Below are 21,644 nucleotides of genomic sequence, written 5' to 3'. Positions count from 1 at the left end.
CTACACTGCAATAAACACCCACAGCTGGCCTATGTCAGCTGGCTCGGACTCGTGGGTGCAGGCTGAAAAGCTATAAAACTGGACTGTAGATGTTTGGACTCAGGCTGCAGATTCCCAAAGCCCAGGCTCCAGCCCAAGTTGGAATAGCCACACTGCAATTTTATAGCTCTGCAGCCTAAGCCCCCTGAGCCCGAGTCAGCTGAGACAGGCCAGTTGCAGGTGTTTTACTGGAGCGTTGACATACTGTGACTGACTAAAGAGCACAGGCCTGATTCAAAGTCATATCTTGATGAGATCTGTCAATCAAATTCATTAAGACACTGAATACAATGTATTCAAATTGTGGTGTGATACTTGTATACGTCTGCTCAATAAGCAAGTATCTGACAAGCAGAAATCCACAGCAAAAAACAACTCAAAAGCATATCAAGAAGGTGCATATACAGAAAGAAGAGGTCATTTACAAAAGGCCAGGCGTTCAGGATGTGGTACTAATCTGCATAGTAGCTGCAAGGAAAGTAGGTAGCGAGGAGAGGAGTAAAGAGATCTTAAAAATGAATAGAGACAGGTGACTATGTTTCCCCACTTAAATTCAATTGTAGTCAAGGACCATAGCAACCTTGACCTAAATTCTGGGGCAAGACCCTACGTATTCAAAGATACTCCAGTGGAGCAGATTGGAGATTCTGTAACAACTTCAGGAAAATCACACACAAAAATTGAAGTTTCATTTAATTATAAATGAAAATGAAAAATAGTCATAGTATCTCCCCCATCTTATTTAAGATGACATTAAATTTTTTTCATGCTGCCCCAAAATTTTTCATTTTCAAATATGCTGCAGGATAATGTACTGAAAATGCATAACTAACACAGAAGCAAATGATTTTGGCAGTTAAGAGTGGACAGTTGGGGCTTTTGGCATCTGGAAAGATGTGAGGTGTGGAAGATAGTTAAAGTTTGTGTGATGAATCCATTAATGGGATGTTAAAATGATCAGCTGTGAAACAGTTAATTTGACATTGAAATTTGTATTATATTTCGAAATGAATAAAGGGATACTGTTCTGAGAGGTACTGGAGCAACTCCCATCTCCGAACTATCGTTTCAGGTTGTCTGCAGATTCAAGGAGACACAAGGTAATAATTTTACACTCCGCACATATTTGTAGGGTTCTATTAGCAGCCAAGAGAACTAAAACCCTTTTTTATTTAAATGAAAGCCTAGATTCTGAAACACAGGCAAAGGATGGATTCTGGCAAATTCCACTGCTAAACAATTGTGGAATACACAGGATCCTCCTTTATCCATCAATATCTATAAATGTAACATGCTGTATGATTTTAATACTGCAGTTTAAATATTAGATTCAGATCTTCTACTCAGGGTTAGATCATTACTTGAAGGATTTCATGAACATATCCAGAATTTAAAATAAAAAAATAAAAACAAAACCACACAAAACCACCATTAAAACAGATGAACAGCAACAGCAGATAAGCTTCGTACACTTCACAACAGTTCACATCATGGAATTTCCCCAGTTCCAACTACTTAACGTAACAGTTGAAATGAAAATAAACACATCCCGCCCTGCCAAACATAGGCCTCCCAGGTGACCTAATACTGAAATGGAAACCTGCCAACCAGTGGCGTGCCATCATATATTTAGTGAGGTATGCAACTGTACACTTGCATGCAAAATGGCATCCTCAGCACAGGGTGACCTCACACGCACCATAGGTGCAAGGTCATGCTGTGTGGAGGTCTCCATTCTGTCCTATAATATCCCTCCAACATCCCATAAACTTTAAGGGATATACAGAATTTAACCTCGTAATCCAAGAGATAATGGGAACTGTCTAAATTAAAACATTGTGAAAGACTTTCAAACAAGTATTACTATATTAACAAACTACATTAGAGTTTTATATTTTTTTAACAAACTGCTCACTTCCCTAAACATTAGCTAAGTGACTATTGAAACATTGGTAACATCTGTCCATACTACCAAATATAAAAAAGGAGTAATTAGAAATTAGTATTTAAAAGAGAAGTTCAAGATCTAAACATCCATTTATCAAATCGTGCAGCATCAGTATTTTATTCTTCACATAATGTTCTCCTAATTAACATCCTTGATATCAATATTCATCATCAAGTGCAATGTAATATACTTTGCTTACTTTATGGTGTATTTTTATCAAAGAGGACATCAGAGATCCATGAAAATACTGTTGGTTAATCTTGGTGAGGTCTAATAATTCCCCTACTAATTAAGATGCAAGAAACTTGTTTCTTTCTTTATTTTTATTAACTAGGCCATTTAAAACTTACTAATTAAACTAGGAAATAATTAGTGCTGGTTGTAGTGGTATCTTTTATGCCACTTACATTATAAAAGTTGTTACAGGCCTCATGAAAACAGCAGAAATGCATCTTTATTTCCCAAAGGAACACAGGAAAATAGTTTATTTCATACAGCCAGAAAAAGAAAAAAACATTCATTCATTGTTTTATACTCCTTTTTTACATTCTATTAACATTCATACATATACATAAAAACCATACAATACAAACATAAGTGCACATGAAACACATCTATAATATATACAGCAAGCCCCATCTGGATACTGTTGAAGTGAAGAATGAGGCTTTTGCCATTGTTTTTAATGGGTGAATGATCAGGACCAATAATATAGTAGGATCACCAGTTACTGTTACAATAAAAATTGTTGGATAAAGTTTCCATCCTACTCTCTATTTTCAATTACTCGTATTCTGAAACTTTCATCTTTCAGGCTGAAATTTGTCACGGTTTGTCTTTATACCGAGAGGTGAATTTTTGGACAGCTTTAGCAAGTATGGTTCAGCCATTTACGAGCATGAGAACAATGGGGAGTAGACAGAGCAGCATGGTATTTTTCCCATCATAAAAAAAAAATCTTGCTAGTTTTTCTAAAGTTTCTACAGCCACCTCAACGTGCCCTTAAAGGTAAATTTGCCAAAGAAATTGGCCGTTTTGAGGATCAGTGCCACTTCTCGTTATCATTGTGCCTTTTATTATTCCAATGAACTGGAATAACTGGTTTTATTTGACAGAATTATTAATCTTTTAAAACAGTGAATTTAGTATGCAAGTGTGGTTTTGTTTTCTGAACTTGTAAAATGCTCAGCAAAGAAGGAAGGATCCACTATAGGTGTGTGCATGACTAACTTGTACAGTGAAATGGGCTAAGGAAGGACTCCTGTGCACTTTGGGATGATTTGGGACAACACTTAGGCACATGCATAAATCAATCCTTATTCAGAACAGTACTTAATCTGTCCTGAATAGGGATGCTTTTCTGAATCTGGGCCTTTGTGTTGGTGTGCAGGAGGGAACCTGCTCTGCAACAGGGGAAGGCACACAGCACCTAACATTTGCAGCGGAAGGTATTTTTCCTGCAAACTTCCTAATCTGTGCTGGAGCAAGACCACCTCAAAGGCACCTCGGGAGCTCTGAGCAAGAGAAAGCACTTGACACCTTGCAAAACCCCATGCTTCCATGCTGCACAGGACAGAGGCTCCTGTCTGCAGACTTTCCTAACATGCATAGGACACGGTGTTATACTAGTGTCCAGCTAGGTAGTTTCAGACAATGGAATTTACATCACTACTACCATTTTTGCAATACAGGAGCAGAGATTTCAACTTTATAAGCACCAACATGGAGAGGATTACACACTGACCGTCAAACTACCTAAGGAGACTCCAAAGAGAAGCTTCACAGTGTGAACTATTAAGCCGTTTTTCTCCCTTCCTCTTCTGTGTAAGGGGTATTCTTAGGCATTTAGTTCTATGGTTGCCAATTATTTTTCTTTCCCTACTTAAAAATGTTTGCTTCATTTTTTCTTTTCAGTGTTCTCTGAAAAGGATACATATTTAATTTCTTCCTCCATGAGTTTTCCCAAAATGTGAATAGTGGGTCATTCCAAGGAGTTTCATGATTTCAATAAAGTTGGAGGAGACAGGCAGAAATCAGAGAAGCTTTTAATATGTGAAATAAATGATATTTTGAACAGTCCCTATAAGTCACTTGATACCCTTATGTCTAAACTATACAAATCTTAGATGAATGTATCACTTTCTTGCTTGCAAAAGCAGTGCAGGCTGCAAAGTCAAAAGCCTAAGAATTCAGTCTGAGTATTGTGCATTATTGATACCATTTAAGAAGCGGAAGCTGTGAGGTGAAGTGAAGAAGTTTGCAACATGAAACCGATGTATTTAATGAAGACTCAAATACTTCAAGGATTCTGCAGATGTTAGCCTGAGTATTGTCAGAGAGAGAAAAAGTGAGAGGACTCTTCAACCTCACTTTTTTTTCAAAAGCGAGGCAAGGAAAGAAAAACTGTTCTAGAAACTGCATGTAAAGAATAGTTTGTAAACCAGCAGAGTAAGCACAGCTCATATATATTTTATAACTCTAGCCACCAAATGGAAGAGGGAAACCTCAACCAAACAGCACCTAAAAAAAAAAAAAACCTGGTGCCTACCCTTCTGGCATAGATTTTTGTCTGTAGGTTCCCCCACCAGAGCCAGTCTCACTCGAGGACAATAGGTTGCTGGGGGAGTTGCGACACTGCTGTGATCTTGCTAAGGCAATGGATGAAACTGTGACATAGACATCAGAACCAGGAGACAACCTGTTGAAAGCAAACAAACAAACCCAGTTAAAGTCAATAAATCACAGTGCAGGGCATAATGGGCAATATGCACAAATTGCCACATCAGCAGTAAGCATGGCTTCATGGAGATAGTAAAATTGAAGCCATTTGGAGGGCCATACATATTTTCCCTTATTACTCTATTCCCTGTGGGAATAGTGGGAAAACAGACTTGGAAAAACAACTTTAGAAAAACATGCCAGTTTCCAAAGACTGCCAGAAATAAACTTGTTGAATTCTTTTTGTAGTTTGCTAGTCAGGAATACTGAAACACAACATACTTCATCCACATACCATATAACTGATTTATTTTTACATTTCAGAACAAGCTTTTGTGTGGAATTTTAACAAAATGCAGTACTTACAAATACCAACTCTTTAAGCATATAAAGCTTGTCTCTTTGCTACCGTTGTTTTGTTAATTAAAATACTAGGATTGTAGACTTGGTTAATGTTATTTATAAATGAAAAATGGGGATGTTCATCATTCCTAAATACACAGAATTGTTTGGCTAACACCTTATAACTTTGCTGGTAACTACATACTTGTGTCACATGGACCTACCTCCTAACAATACAGCAACAGTATATCATAAATGGTTAGCGTTCCAACATTCACATCTGGACAAAAAGTTGAACAGGGGTATCCTTACTTTGTCCAGCAAGGGTATCTGTCCTGCAATTGAGGTTTTGGGTCATCTTTTGGTTCCTGTGCATTCTGCCTCCAACGCATCAAGCAGAGCCTATACTGTTTTAATGATTCTACATATTTTTGCTCTACTTGTGACTGAAGTCAATGCGAATCTTTCCAGTGACTTAAAATGACTTTGGATCAGGCCCTCAGTCAACAAATTATATTTTAAACAAATTGCTTAACAAATTGAAACTGCAAAAAAGTGCAACATGTTGAAGCTTAAGACCTTTCAGTCATCTTACATGTGAAAAAACCAAGACAGATGGACTTCCATAAAACATGGTTTACCTGTCTCAGAACAGGACTTGGATCCAGGAACTTCCAAGACATTAAGCAAGCCACTTAATTGACATGCCTCAGTTTCCCATTTATAAGATGGGGGATAATATTTACTTAGCTTTCTCAATAGGATATTGTGGGAACCAATTATGAAAAGTTTGCAACTACTTTGAAGATGAAAAGGCTTATGGTTCTGATTGCTGAGAGAAATATTTTGTTGAAAAATTTTAAGAGCTAGGCATTATGATGATCGTTTTCTATTTATTTGGTATTTTCCCTCCCACCCTTTTGCTTGAACAAAGACAAAAAAAGGTTGTTGGTTTTTTTTTGGGGGGGGGGGGGAGGGAGGATAAAGACTGACCCTTTAAATTCAGTTTGCATAAATGAGATTCAAGAAAATTTCTACCCAGCCAAAAACGCAGTGATTTAAATCCTACTCATTTGAAGCACAGCACCAAACCCAATAATGCATTTTTAGTCTACTGACCTAAATTTAACAGCTCACATTTATCGGTGTAAGCAAAAATTCTGAACTTTTGATTGCAAAGAAAACAAACAGTTCAATAGATGGAAATTTAGGGAGAGATGAGCCAACCAGATTAATAGCAATTTCTAATTTTTCTAGTGGCATTCTTATACAGAAAAAAGAAAAAGGCCAGCCAAGAAAAATACTTGCTTTCAAATAAGATTCACACACTCGCACATATATACACATGTAGATCCACTAACACTTACCTAGCAATATATAAATCACATTTTGTTAAACTATGACCTTCTCTCATATGATGGTTGATTAGAATTTATGGTAACGGAACAATAACGCTTCTATAGTTTTGTGTAAAATGTTCCTGCAATGGAATAGCTTGTATTTTCAATTTCAGGTATGGTTTTCCGCATTTCCTGTGCCTTTCCAAGAATGACAGTATTGTTCTGAGGTGATACAAAGACTTACACAACCACAACAGAGTTATAATTCCTCCACAAACCTGGAAGACTTTTAGTGAGAGCAAAACAAATGATTATAAACTTGGTCTGAACAGCAGAATGAACAGCCCCACAGGGAGGATAGTCTGTTATTTACAGCAGCACTGGATTTCAATTAGTACTAGCTACCATCTAACTAAAGAAAATTTTGAATAGGGAAAGTTTTATTTTACTGTAATCATCATACATAAGCCATGATAAAACTAATTTGTAGGGTAAATTAGTTGGACAAGATAATTAATATCTTCTAGTGGCATGACACATCTGTTAACTTATTTGTGATTTCCTTCCTTCTGGCACCTCAATATCCACCATTATCGTGCAATTAGGATATGTTTTGTACAAAGTATGCTTTGTGAGATATTATTCTAAAAGTCTTGATCTGCAAGACAGTAATATCTCATTGGATTGTATGTGCTACCACCATATGTGACGTTATGAAGTCTGGCTATGTATGTGCTACTGAAACATGCTGTGAGGTTACAAACACCCACAAGCAGCCTTTCAGGTACAACAGTAAAAAGGCCAAACAATGTTAATGGTGTACTGGGGAAATGCACACAAGCACAAGGATTACCAGGAACAGTGTACAATAGAAACCTCTCTGAGATCGCACTACACAATGGGAACTGTTTGACCCAGGTCAAAGCAAAAGAGCTTTCCAGCAAGTGGGAAGAAGATATACAAGGGGGATAATGACATCATGATGGCACCTCACTCTCCTTACAACACCACACCTGGAAACACCTGAGAGGCAAGGATTGAACTGTGGGAAGTGATGGTCCCAGGCTAGAGGGATTCTTAAATTGTGTATGAAAACCTGGAAAACCCAAGCTGCAAAGCCTAGGCAGCTTGTGCCTTAAGAATCTGACAGCCTGTTTATCACTCAGGGTGAGAAACTTGCTAATTCATATCCTACCTATCTAGTCTGTTAAACTCAGTTTGCGGTTTTGTTTATTTACTAAGGTAATTTCCTTTTGATCTGTTTGCTATCATGTATAACAACTTAAAATCTATCCTTTTGTAGTTAATAAATTTGCTTTTGTTTTAACTAAAACCAATGTGTGGAATTTATAATTTAGAGCAGAAAGCTGTGGTATATCTCTCTCTCCACATTGAGGGAGTGAGTGAATTTTATGAGCTTATGCGGCACAGTTTCCTGTGCAGCGCAAGACAGTATACATTCAGGTTTACACTCCAGAGGGGACTGCGTGCCTTAGCAACTGGAAGATGCCTTAGCTGAGCCTTCCCATGCAGAGCTGATTGCAGCATCTGTGTAAAGCTGCAGCTGGGTGTGTCCCTATATGTGTGTATACTGGTGAAAGAGCAAGCTTGGAGAGCTTGGCAACTTATCACAACACCACAGTGTGAAAGGGAGTCCAGGCTAATGGATCTGACTGGCTCAGTGGTACCCCAGTTTCAAGTGGCACCCGCAGGGGAACTTGTTACACCTTCTATTTGTAATTTTTTAAAATGATTCATTTCAGAAGATTGTTTTGAGAAGAGCTCTCAAAACACTTACGGTGACTTAATAGTCAGAATAAAATCAAGGCGGTATTGCTGAGATATGAAAGGACTCAACACACCATAATTATAGATTAAATAGTGATAACATTATTCATTTTTAAATGGTTCAAAGAGTTATTGTCACTAGAGATGTAACCTAAAAATGGATAACATCACGTTTATATTTGGTTCCTGAAAAAATTAGAAAGATTCCTCAATAAAGAAATCCCTTTCAACCAATGGCCTATAATTTGAAAAAGGGCAGCAACCTCGTCAAAACGTGCAGCCATCAAAAGAATCACTGAAGAGATATTTCAATGGTACCTCACACCACACGAAAATATGCATAGGGCCAGGATCACGGAATTCACTAGTTAGCACTTATTCATGCAAGTTGCCCCCTTTAAATAAGTGGAACTATTTATGTAAGTAATACTCATGTAAGTAAGGGTTCCACAATCAAGCCTATGAATAAGCCAAATTTACCACTGACAAACAGATGCAACTCCATTCAAGCTCATTTATGCTACTGAGTGAATTTAGACCTAACAGCTCTAGTCCAAGCTGAAAGAACGGGTTGAGGTTGGACAAGGAGGGAAAAGGCCCATATATCTCCACATTCACATTGGGAGGACGGAGGGGCGGGGAAAGCTGGGTGGATAAAAATCAATGATTTTTTAAATTAAAAAAAAAAGGATTTTTTTTTAATTTAAATCAGATTTTTTTGATAAAATGCTTTTTGAGGACAAAATCTATCTAAAGATAGTTTTAATTAAGATACATTATAGCTCAAAGATATCTCATCATGGAATAGGGATTATAAATTCTAATTCTAAAATATGAGACAATATATTCATGCAATGTTTAAGAAAAGTTTTGTAAATGAGTTCCAATAATTCATGGATTAGGGGCCCAATCTTATAGGGTTCCAGGGGCTTCTGTATAGATTATTTAGGTTAATCTTTCTATCTATCCAATGGGGCTCAGTCTAGAAGATACCATGAAAGATGCTTAGTTTTGCAGTTCACAAACTGTGGATTTGTCTCTCCAGAGATAACACGCTTGTTAACAGCAAAAACGGTTTTAAATAATATAAAATATACTATAATATAATAGAGGTGAGAAATAACAGACCTCAACCCTGTTGCCCCTCTGCAAATTTGTGTACACAGAGTCAATCCCTTACCTCTCTCTAAAAGTGCAAAGTTTCAAAAAGTTCAATGAATAAAAGATTGCTGGGGGGTGGAATAGACCTGGACAAGGAGAAGAAGTCTGGAGATAAACGTGAGAAGGGAGGGACAGGAAGTAGAAACAAAAGTGAAACTGTTTGAGCAGCATATTCCAAAAGTCTTGAGGTCTTTCTGAGTATAGCCTTCATTGATTTGAGATCTACCATACCACCCTCTCACTAGAAGGGAAAACCTATAATGGCAGCAGGCTGTAAAAGAGACCCAGTTTGGGAATATTTTAACCAAGTTCCTCTACCTGTGGGTAAGACAGGAATGCGTGCAAAATGCAAACAGTGCAACAAAGAAGGCCTGGTTGCCCGAATGAAACAACATCATGAGAAGTGTTCCTTCTCAGGAAGGAGCTGCGTTGAAGATGATGAAAAGAACACGTCTGAACGTGCAGGATCTTCAGGTTGGTAAACTTTTTTATTTCATACTTCTTTCTTAAGGACTAGCTCTCTTCCTTCTAGACTATTCTTGAATTCTCATGTTTGAGCAAAAAATATAGTTGTTACTCTACGGTACTATCATTTTAGATGCAGTTGTGATAAGAAATAAATAGTTGAAATAGGCAGATCTTCCTTTTACAATTTCACCTTTAAAGTAGTACTGAGTGTCAGTGAATGCAATGAGTAATACTAAATGAGCAGTATGGTAATAATAATTAAATAACTGCATTGACTTATTTTGTTTAGGAGAATCCATCCTCAACATACAGGATTCTGAAGACTATCCACCTTCAAGATCACCATAATTTTCTATAGTTTCAGAGTTATCTGCCAATGATAGTGTTTCGGTCACATCATGTATGTCATGTAGCCACAGTATATCACTTGGAGCAAAAAGAAAAAAAAACCTCCATCATCCAGAAACAACCATAGATAAATTTGTGATAAGAACCAGCAGATTACAAAAAGAGGTAATTGATGAAAACATTGCCCGGTTTGTTTGTGCAACAAACTCTTCTTTCCATATGATTGAGAACACACACTTCATTAACATGGTTCAGTCATTAAGACCAGGATACAGTCCACCCAACAGAGCAGATGCCGCAGGCAAAGTGCTGGATAAAGTGTATGAAAGAGAAATTGAGCAGTGTGCAAAAGGTCTAGAGGGTGAAATTGTTAACCTGAGTCTCGATGGGTGGAGCAACATCCACAATGATCCTGTTGTATGTGCTTGTGTGACAACAGAAGAAAGGAATGTCTTCCTTAGAGAAACAATTGATACATCAGGAAATGCACACACAGTAGAATACTTACAAGAAGTAGCAGTAAAAGCTATAACACACTGTGGGGAAAAAAAATTCAAATGTCTAGTACGCAGCTTGGTCACAAACAATGCTGCAGATTTATCCAAGATAAGAAGAAATTTAGAAGAGAGTCCCAAGCTAATAACGTACAGTTGTAGTGCTCATTTGATGCACCTCCTAGCCAAAGACTTCAGTGTTCCAGAAATGAAGGCTAATGCTGTTGAAATTGCAAAATACTTCCGTAACAACCACTTTGCAGCAGCTGCTCTGAAAAAAGTGGGAGGAACCAAGCTAACTCTCCCAGAAGACGTGTGATGGAACTCAGTAGTGGACTGTGTTCAGCACTATATCAAGTACTGGCCTAATCCGATGATAGTTTATGAACAAAATCATGAAAAAATAGATGGCACTGTGACAGCCAAAGTTCTCAATGTTGGGCTTAAGAGAAATGTTGAACACATGCTGAGTACCCCGAAACCTACTTCTGTAGCCTTGAACAAAATGCAGGGAAATAGCAGTTTTATTGCTGGTGCTGTTGAAATTTGGAAGAAACTGAGTGAGATCTCAAAGAGAGAAATATGCAATGACAGAGTTAAATTGCAAGCATTAAAAAAATGACTGGGACAAGCACCATCTCCAGCTCATTTTCTTGCAAATATTCTCAATACTTGGTACCAGCGTCAAACCTTAACTGCTGAAGAAGAGGAGTTGGCTATGACATGGACATCCAGCAATCATCCCTCCATAATGCCAACTATAATAAACTTCAGAGCTAAGGGTGAACCATTCAAGCAATATGTTTGCTGACGATGTTTTAAAAAAAAAAGCACACCAGTGAACTGGTGGAAGTCACGCAAGCACTTGGATTCAGAGACGGTTGAAGTGATAATCTCACTTTTAACAGCAGTAGCTTCTTCTGCTGGTGTAAAACGAATATTTTCTTCTTTTGGACTAATTCATTCCAAATTGAGAAATCTTGGGACCCGAAAAAGCAGGAAAGCTTGTTTTTCTTTTCCAGATTATGAACAAATGGGAAAATGAAGGTGAAGACGACTGAGTTAGCTACAGAAGCCAATATTTTAAGTTTCTCATGTTGACCTGGCTGACAGTCAATTAAATTTTTTAATTTAACTATTTTAGTTAAACAATTTTAAAAACAAACAAACCTGATTTTAAAAAACGTGAATGTTTAAATTCAAAAATTCATATTCTTGTTTTGTTAAATATTATATGTTTGCTGTTGAAGAAAAAAAATCCAGAATACATAACATTGTTGTTTTAGTTAAATAAAACAATTTAAATGTCTGTCTGGTGACGTTCTCCTCCTAATACAGCATGGCAAGAAAATCCTCCAAATATTAATGATTAATCTGTTGAACTGGAGATATTTCACCTCCCAATGACTTCATAAATATCTGCTTCAATTACCTTTGGTAAATGAAATAACCAAACAATCATTCATTTTCTGATATAGCTGTAAAACTAATCTGAAAAGTTTTCAAAATAAATCACTGTTTAAAAATCTGTAGTCTATACCTTCTAAAGATGAAAACTACATCTATCTCTGAGTTGTGAATAATATGTATTAAGGTTATAACAACCAACAAGAATGCACTTTTATGTAGAAATCCATGATTAAATCCAGTCTTCCTGACTAGTGATTAAAATCATGATTTAAATCAAATCCAGCCTGGGGAAAACAGAGGGAGTGAGAGACACAGTATAAATATGTATACACATGAAAGACACACACACACACATATATATATAATTTGGACTGAGATTTTAGAACTAATCTAAAAAAGGTCACAGGCACAAATTTACCACATAACCACCATTTGGTATTCTTTGGCTTTTCAGTAAAAGGCAATCACTTGTCAGAAACACAGAGTTAATTTTGCTTTAATAGGCTTCAGCTAAACACCCTTGGATACACAAGGGTCATAGAAATATTGCACGATATAAAGAAATCTCAGAAAAGAGTAATGGTTCCCATTCTCGAACAAAAGGACACGACAAAAGCAACCATACGGACTGACAAAGATAAATAATTATTTTATTTTAACTCTATAGCTGCTTGTCTGGTTTTACAGATATTGGAGATGTCCCTCTTGATGAATTCACTGTCATGTTATTTGCTATAATATCCCACTGTGTTTTCTATATACTAAAAAGGTTAATAATAGTGATCAGATACTCAACGCCATTTAATATGAACAAGGGGGAAACAACACAAACAAAAACCGGGAAATAATAGGTTAAAGAATATTTAGATAAGTTAGATGTATTCAAGTCGGCAGGGCCTAATGAAATTCATTGTAGGATACTTAAGAAACTAGCTGAAGCAATCTCAGACCCGTTAGAAATTATCTTCAAGAGCTCATGGAGGCTGGGTGAGGCCCAGGAGAACTGAAGAAGGGCAAAACAGGGAACAAAGGTGCCCCTGGAATTGTAGACCAGTCAGCCTAACAAAGATCTGGAAAAAATACCAGAACAAATTATTAAATAATCAATTTCTGAGCACCTAGAGGACAAAAGGGTTATAAGGAATAGCAAGCATGGATATGTCAAGAACAAATCATGCCAAACCAATCTAATTTCCTTCTTTGACAGGTTTACTGGACTAGTGGATAGGGGGAAGCAGTAGACACAATATAACTTGATTTTAGCAAGGCTTTAGACACAGTCCAACATGACATTCGCATAAGCTACCTAAGGAAATGTGGTCTAGATGAAATTATGAAAGGTGGGTGGACAAATGGTTGAAAGACAATACTCAGAGTAATCATCAGTGTCAACTGGGAGGACAATGTATCTAGTAGGGTCCTGCAGGGATCAGTCCTGGGTCCAGTACTATTTAGAACTTTCATTAATGACTTGATTATGGCTACACTTATAAAATTTGCAGATGACACCAGGCTGAGAGGAGTGGCAGGCACATTGAAGGGCAGAATTAGAATTCAAAACAACCTTGATAAACTGGAGAATTGGTCGAAATCAACATGATGAAATTCAATAAAGACAAGTGTGAAGTACTACACATAGGAAGGAAAAATTAAATGCATAACTACAAAATGGGGAATAACTGGCTAGGTGGCAGTCCACTGAAAGGATCTGAGGGTTATACTGGATCACACATTGAATATGAATATATGTGCATTTGCAAAAAAAGTGTCAGATGCAAGATACAGGAGGTAATTGTCCCACTCTAGTCAGCAATGGAGAGGCCTTATCTGGAGTAATACATCAAATCCTGGCACCTACATTCTAGGAAAGATGTGGATAAACCAGAGAGAGGCCAGAGGAAAGCAACCAAAATAATAAAATGTTTAGGAAACTTGACCTATGAAGAAAGATTAAAAAACAGGGCATGTTTAGTCTTGAGAAAAGAAGATTGAGGGGGGAACCTGATAAGTCTTCAAATATATTAAAGGGTGTGAGAAAGAAGACTGTGATCAGTTGTTCTCCAAGTCCACTGAAAGTGGGACAAGAAGTAATGGCTTAAACTGCAAAAAAGGGAGATTTAGGACAAACTTTCTAACTTTAAGGCTGGTAAAGTACTGGAATAGGCTTCCAGGGGAGGTTGTGGAATCCCCATCTTTGTAGGTTTGCAAGAACATGTTGGGGATGGTCTAGGCTTATGTGGTCCTGCAAAAGCACAGGGAGTTGGTCTTGACCTCTCAAGGTCCCTTCCAGTCCCATTTCAATGGTTCTGCACAGCTGTGATGACTGATCTTCACAGTCATTTTTTTGGAAAAGATTTACTCTTTTTTATTCTTATCTTTTAAAAAAAACAACCGCATCCACCATGGTTTTATATTGCTTTACGGCTTGGCTGAGAGTTCAAAGCCACGTGTAAGCTCTTTTCTCCTACAGATGCAACAAGATGTTTGGAGAAAGAGGTGGTGATCAAAATTTCCCAAACAATCAAGGAAAATCTTTCAAGAGCTGTGATATACAAGGGAGACAGTGAGCTCTTATTTTACTGGGACTACCATCTAGCCACTTATTCCCCATTTTGTAGTTATGCATTTGGTATTTCCTTCCTAAATGTAGTACTTTGGACTTAGTCTTTATTGAATTTCATTTTGTTTTCTTATGGGGTTTAATCTGCTATTGTAGAAAATTCCAGTTGAGATTTTTGTCAGGAAGTTTATAGAATATTTCTCTCTCTTCCCCTACTCACGTTATTTATATTACGGTATGAGAGGATACATTAAGTTATATCATTTGTATACATTTATATATATTACACACACACAAACCCTATTAAAAGAACATTCTTAAGGTTGCAAAGTCAAGCGCTCAATTGGTTAGTAATGGCCAGAATTAATAATGCCTATGTAACCTTAATTCAGCACCCTTGTGTGTATACATTATGATACAGTTTTTACATACTATTTTTTCCACAGGACCCTGGCCTCATTCAGTGCACAGACCTGTTCTGGGGATGAATCAAGGTCGTACAGTGAAGGAGAGTTGCTTTATTTGTTACAGAAGTTGGGAAGTGTGCAGTGAATGAAGCAGGGGACTGGAGGAAGAGAAAGGATGGTCTCATGGTTAAGGAAGTTCAATGTTATCCTGAAGAACTGGATCTCTTTGCCTCTGTCACAGAGTTCCTATGCAATCCTAGGCAAGTCACCTAAACCAGACTTTTCACAAGTTGTCACCAATTGTATGTTCCTCATTTTCCGGGGGCCCAGTATGAGACACCTGGGGGTCTGATTTTCAGAAGTATTGAGAATTCACAACTGTAAATGAAGTCAATGGGAGCTGTTTTCAACAAAAAGGCAACAGAAGCAGGGGAGCGAGGGAGGGCTAGCGCTTCTGCAAGGAAAATATTGAGGGGTGGGGAGGGGAGCAGCATCTGGAGGAGGGGATACAGCAGCCTAGGTTGCACACAAGATTGGACTGGCCACCAGGGAGCAGGTAGGACTCTCTAGCTCCGCCTTCCAGCCACCACAAGTTCCAGCAGAGACATTCTGGGGTAGGGGAAAAAGAATGAGAGAGGGCACCAATGCCCAGGCAAGGGGGCAGGGAGATGTTGGTGCACAGGGTGGCAGATGACAAGGGGGCAAGAAGGAGAAGCACAGGGCACTGGGCACCAGCCCTTGAGCTGTAGGAGCGGCAGTAGGAACTATGATGGCGCCCCACCCTAACCTGGAGCCAAGCTCCCCTCTCTCCCCCTCCTATCCCTCCATACCCTCCATTCACGGGGAACTTCTAACTCCCCACCCATCTGAACATATAAAGAACTATTCTGAAAAATCTGGCCTTGTGTGTCTCAAACTGAACACTCAGAATGAATGAATTCTTCTGACTTTAATCTCTCTCTGCCTCAGTTGTCAATCTGTAAAATAGAGATAAATATATTCCCTCAACTCACAGGCGTATTGTGAAAATAAATTCATTAATGTCCATGAAGCGCTCAGTTACTATAGAGATCAGTGCTACAGAAAAGCCCATAAGGAAATTAATTACATTTTCAGAGCTGGATTCAAAAAGTGTGCAGTAAATAAGGTCTGGGGCCACACAATGGGAAAAAAAAAAAAGAAAAGAAAAAAAGAAAACAAAATCCTGAATAACTGCTCATTAAGTGAACGCAATCCATTCCATGAACTGAATAAGGTAGGTGTCCTGTGAATAATTATAATTGAAGATTATAATACATATGCACAAGGAGGCTCAATGAAGATTGCACAGGCAACATTAATTCTGGCATCTCCTGCCTTTTGAGTGCTTGACTTTGTAACCTTAGTAATGTTCTTTTTAGTGTAGTTTGTGTTTGTAGAATACATATATTACGTAAAATGTCAAGAACCATAACTGACAATCTTTAGACATCTGAGGCTGTAGTCTTGGATTGCAGGATTTGAGCTCCAATTTTCCAGTGCTGAGTGAAGATGTTAGGCCTGATGCTACTACACAGTGAACAGACTATCTAGGTACTGAGGCAAGGCTTTACATTTTCTAATCCAAAACCCGTCAGTTAGGAAAAGTAAGAGTTGTATTCCAGATGGTGAAATCATAGGGAGGCCTATTCTTGTCTACACCAGGAAAAATAAGAGCATCAAGCATCAGCAACAGATGCTCTTGACTTGTGCTGAACACTATTCAACAGCAAGTGTAGCCAAGGACAAACTGTATTCAAATACCATTACAACAACCTGTTTAGAAAAGGTTTTAACCATGGTTTCTGTTATGGTACTTAACACAGCATCATGACTACTTACTCAACAGGCTTGGCTACACTTTTTAACCAAACAAATTCCATTTAAAACTGAAATTTCCCACACTTTGCGCACTAAAAGAAGAGTATTTTTGCAAAGTCTGAGCAAACCCAACCTATGCACTAGAGCTGGCTGAAGTATTTTTTCCCAAAAACTTTGATTTTTTAATGAAAAGCGGCTTTTTGACTAGGTGGAATTTTTTGAGAGAACATTTCTTTTTCATCAACACTTGATGGGTTTTGTGCAAAATCCTAAGAAAAAACGTGAATTTTTGTTTTTGATGAAAATGAAAAAATGTTCTTCCTTCAAATGCTGTTCTTTTCAGAAAAAATGCATTTTCAATGTATTCCTTCAGCTCCATTATAAGCATGTATATTCTGAATTTCTGTATAACTACGGTGATCATATTTCCCAAAGGGAAAATGCTACACCACATGGGGCTCGTCCGGGGCCCACTCCCCCACAACCAGGGCTGGCCTGCATCTCTTGCGTCTCACTGCCCCCCCCCCCCCCCCCCGAGAAGGGCTGGCCCAAGCTGCTCGCCCAACCCCCTTCCCCACGTGGCACTGGTATCAGTGCTTGCCTGAGCCCTGCCTGCCCCCTGCCTGAGCCTTGCCTCTCTCCCGCTGTGGGGCTGGCATCACCACTTGCCCTGAGCCCTGCACGTTCTTCTGCACCTTACTTTTTGACAAAAGTGGCCATTTGTCCCGTTTACTCTTGCCAGCTGAAAAAGGGACTGTCCCAGCTAAAACAGGACGTATGGTCGCCTTATGTATAACTGTAATCTAAAATCTTCAAACTTGGGGCACGAAATTGCAAACTACTGTTCATGCAACTAATGCACTGATTATAAAGAGATTACTCAAGTGTAAGAGTTTTCAGGACTGGGCCCTTTGCTTACTTTGTGGTCCTTAATGAGATTTAAAGCCAACCCTGAAGACAACTATTCCAGTATTATTTATAGAGGTTTAAAGTCAGTGTTTGAATGTAACCACATCAGTACAGTTTCCATTTGGCTTAGAATGTTGACTGTGCTCAATAACCTTTTATCTTAGGAGTGTCTGTATAGTTTAAAAGCTTTAGGTTCAGATCCAGCAAAATATTTAAGAATATACATAACTAAGCATGTAAACAGCTCCATTGACTTCAGCTCACATGTTTTCACACACTTGCTTAAGTGCTTTGCCAAACCAGGTTTCAGTTAAGACAGTCACTTTGGGATGAGTCAATTAAGAGCAGATTGTGATATAACTAACAGCACTCCCTCCCACCCCCAAACACACACTCACTCTCTCTCTCTCTCAAACACACACACACTTTCCCCCCATTAAAACAAACAGGAAATTAAATGCAAAAAACCAACATTAACATCTCAGAAATCAAGAGATTCCAAAATATAAGGATATGTTTATACTACAGCCTATGTCGGCAAAACTTATGTCACTTAGGAGCGTGAATATTCTACCTCCCCGAGCAATGTAAGTTACACCAACATAAGCGTGCATGTGCACAGCACTATGTCGGCGGGAGAAGTTCTCCCGCCGACAAAACTTATACCGCTCGTGGAGGTGGTTTTTTACGGCAAAAGAAGAGCTCTCTCCTGTCAGCATATTCTCCTACACCAGACATTTAATTGGTTCTAGTGTGGGGGTTACACAGTTACAGGGCTCCTTACCATATAACCCGTAACTAGCACCAGGGTTAGAGGGCTCTTTACCATATAATCCGTAACGCAGAGTAGGCTCTCCTCAGCCTATCCCCAGGACTCAGTTCTCTCTGAATCCTAGCACCCTCCTCACCGCTAGGGGGACAGAGGGTGCAGCAGGGTGGGGACCTCAGCCCACAAGGTCTCACCCTATAATTTGAGCCCAAGGCACATCACCAAAATCCTAGGTCTTTTTCCCCTGGGAACTGTTCATTTTATTCTCTTAGCTGCACTGGAAACTGATTGCAAGTTGTGACAAATAAACAGCTCCACCCTTGTACCTCAGTAATGTACTCAGTGCATTCCTACTCAACCCACTGGTGCTTGCAGGTGCTGCAAGGAAGGCAAAAGACTCCCTGATCTTCTGCCATTTGGCCCTTGGGAGAAAAATTTCCTTTCTGACCCCTTAACAGGCAACTGGCTAGACCCACGGCATCCGTCATGCTGGGTTCCCAATCCTTGTTTGAGTGTGCTGCTGGAATGCAGACAAAAGAGGCTCCAAAGGGCCCCTGCGTTGGGCTAAATCCTGGGATCTGCAGAATGCAGGCTAATCAGCACCTCTCTCCTCCAGCTGGCCAATGGGTGTTAGACTTCCAGAGAGGAGCTACTTATTGTCCCTTGACAAATGTCTCCATCCTCTGCCACAGGGGACTGCAGGCACCATCGATTTCCCGCACCTGTTGATGTGGGTGGGTGGCATTTTTGAAAACTTGTGTATATGACACATGGGTTGACCATCCATCTTATTCACAGCAGCGAACAAGGTATATTTTGTATGCTAGCATAAATTTATGATGGACTGCTTTGTTCATTTCATACTACTTTCCTGCTGTAGTATTGCTAATAAACTAGTTTCTTACCTGAATAACTATACGACTGAGTAGGGTTTTTTTGTTTTTTTTTTTAAATAATGCTCATCTTTAAATAAGGTTAGGAAACTAAAGTGAATCTCTCTGTTAACTGGGATGATTGTATCGTCATGTTTTGTTTGCACCCTCCTATGCTTGACAAGAGTCTAGAGAACTTTGAAAGTGAAACTGAAGCCTTTAAAAGAGTCACTCATTGTTTCAGTATAAATATAAAGAAATTAAAGCTCAAGTTTAAGCCTCCATCTCAGAATATGTTTGGCCTGTATACTCAAGCTTCTCACCTGTCCCATATCAAAGAAGTCTCATTTCCCAAAGGACCCTAAGGAAACTAGGCACTCAACAGCACTGAATTTCAGTGGGAGTTTGGTGCTTACCTCTGTTATGCTCCTTTGAAAATCCCAATCTAAGTGTGTAGATGCTGATGAGCCATTTCAAATCAAAATGCTTAACTGCAGATACATTCACCTAAGTAGGTATAGTCTACTTAGTTTAAAAAGGAATTTCCTGTAGTACTATTGAACATGGGATGCTTATTTCCATGCTTTTCCAGCTCACAGATTTTTTACAGCAACACTGATGTCTCTCTTAGGTTTAGAATTAGCTACTCTTTTGTGTATGCCTTCATGCGAATGGAATTCTTTTCTATGAGCTTGCCAGTGAATTGTGGATGGCTTTTCCCACTTTTGCTGCCATGCATTTTCAATGCAGAGCTGCCATTTTTCAACAAGAGGCTACACAGAGATTTGGAATTAGTCTCCTTACCGGGGTGAAAGTAACTTAAAGGACTTACCAGTACTCTGGGCTGTAGTCCTCTGCAGGGGGCAGGGCCTCAACCGGAAGGGGATGGGGCCTCAATGGCAAGAGGCAGGGCCTTTAAATAAATATTTAAAGGGCCCGGGCCTGCGGCTGGGAGCCTCAGGCCCTTTTAGTCACCGCCGGAGCCCCATGGTAGCGGTAGCCCCGGGGCTCCTGGCTGCTGCTGCTGCTACCACCCCAGGGCTCCAGCAGCGGGGCTCTGGCAGCTATTTAAAGGGCCTGTGGCTCTGGCCGCTGCCAGGAGCCCCAGGCCCTTTAAATTGCTGGCCTGGTGAAGCTGCCTCCTGCCGGTACGGTCGGCTGTGTACCGGCTCTTGCCAGTATCCTGTACCAGACCATACCGGCTTACTTTCACCTCTGCTCCTTACTGTACTTCCCCCACCCCCACATAGTTTCTTTCCCCTGCCCATCTGCTCCTTTCCTCCACCTCCACACAACACTATCAGCAGTGTGAGAAGGCTGCACACTTTCAGCCCCTCCCACAGTAGCACTCCTTTTACTCAGCCTGAAACACATAGCCAGAGCCTGGAGCCAAGTCCTAATCAGAGGCTACTTTTAATATTTGCTATGTGTCTGGTCTGGTTTCTGTAAAAACTAATACTTCTAAACGTTTTCTTTTTAAGAAGCCAGAGTAAGTCTCCTTAATGATGTCTCCTGTCTCTTCCATGCCCACTCCCTTCTCCCAAGCAGTCTCTTCCTTGTATGCACGCTTTATATGTACACACACATGCACGTGCACACACAACCTGTAACCAATCCATTTCTACTACGGCTATTCCCCATGTACTCCCTCCAATTCAGATGCCATTCTAGCTCCCTGTGCTGCCAGCACAACCGACTTCCAAAAAGGACAGTTAGCCCTGAAGTAAGTTTCACTGAGCAGTTTGAGGAACACTGAATGGCTGAATAAAGCACAACCTGAAAATGACAGTAAGCAGCAAGTTTAATTTTGAAATGCATTCTGGAGGCAGTATGATGCACTACAGTTAACGTGTGGGGCAGGGGGAAAGAAGAACAGTGGCCAGTGCACTGTGGAGAGGCAGAGGAAAAAAAGCCTAAAAAAGGGGACACTCCAATCTGAAGCAGAAGGCTCAGAAGCTAGATGGATATGCACACCTTTATTCTTAATACTGTGTCTCTCAGTTAAAACTTTCAAATCATAAAAATATCAATCTGTATAAAAAAAGGTTAACTAAGACATTAAGTGTTGTATTGACATGCAGAACCGAAATAAAATTCAACTGAACATTTTGGTAATATCATATTCTGCAAGCCCTGATCTTTATTTAATTTTTATCTCAGTTGAAAAAATATTGTAGCATGGCCATACTGAATTTACTTAAAGAAGATTTAGATTAATCAAGAGAAATTTAT

The 21,644-nt window shown here is 39.3% G+C and overlaps 1 protein-coding gene across 3 annotated transcripts in view; it reads right to left on the bottom strand.

The window, feature by feature from the left end:
* SIPA1L1 (signal induced proliferation associated 1 like 1) overlaps positions 1–21,644 on the bottom strand; it is a 380,780-nt gene that overhangs the window by 33,140 nt on the left and 325,996 nt on the right. For all 3 annotated transcript variants that reach the window (XM_077818752.1, XM_077818751.1, XM_077818753.1), the window contains one exon: positions 4,536–4,685. In XM_077818752.1, coding sequence (XP_077674878.1) covers positions 4,536–4,685 — 150 coding nt within the window. The remainder of the gene's footprint in view (positions 1–4,535; positions 4,686–21,644) is intronic.

Source organism: Eretmochelys imbricata, chromosome 6, assembly GCF_965152235.1.
Source record: "Eretmochelys imbricata isolate rEreImb1 chromosome 6, rEreImb1.hap1, whole genome shotgun sequence".
In the NCBI taxonomy this organism is placed as follows: domain Eukaryota; kingdom Metazoa; phylum Chordata; order Testudines; family Cheloniidae; genus Eretmochelys; species Eretmochelys imbricata.
Note: the sequence above shows the minus strand (reverse complement) of the source record. Positions and strands in the feature narration are given on the sequence as shown.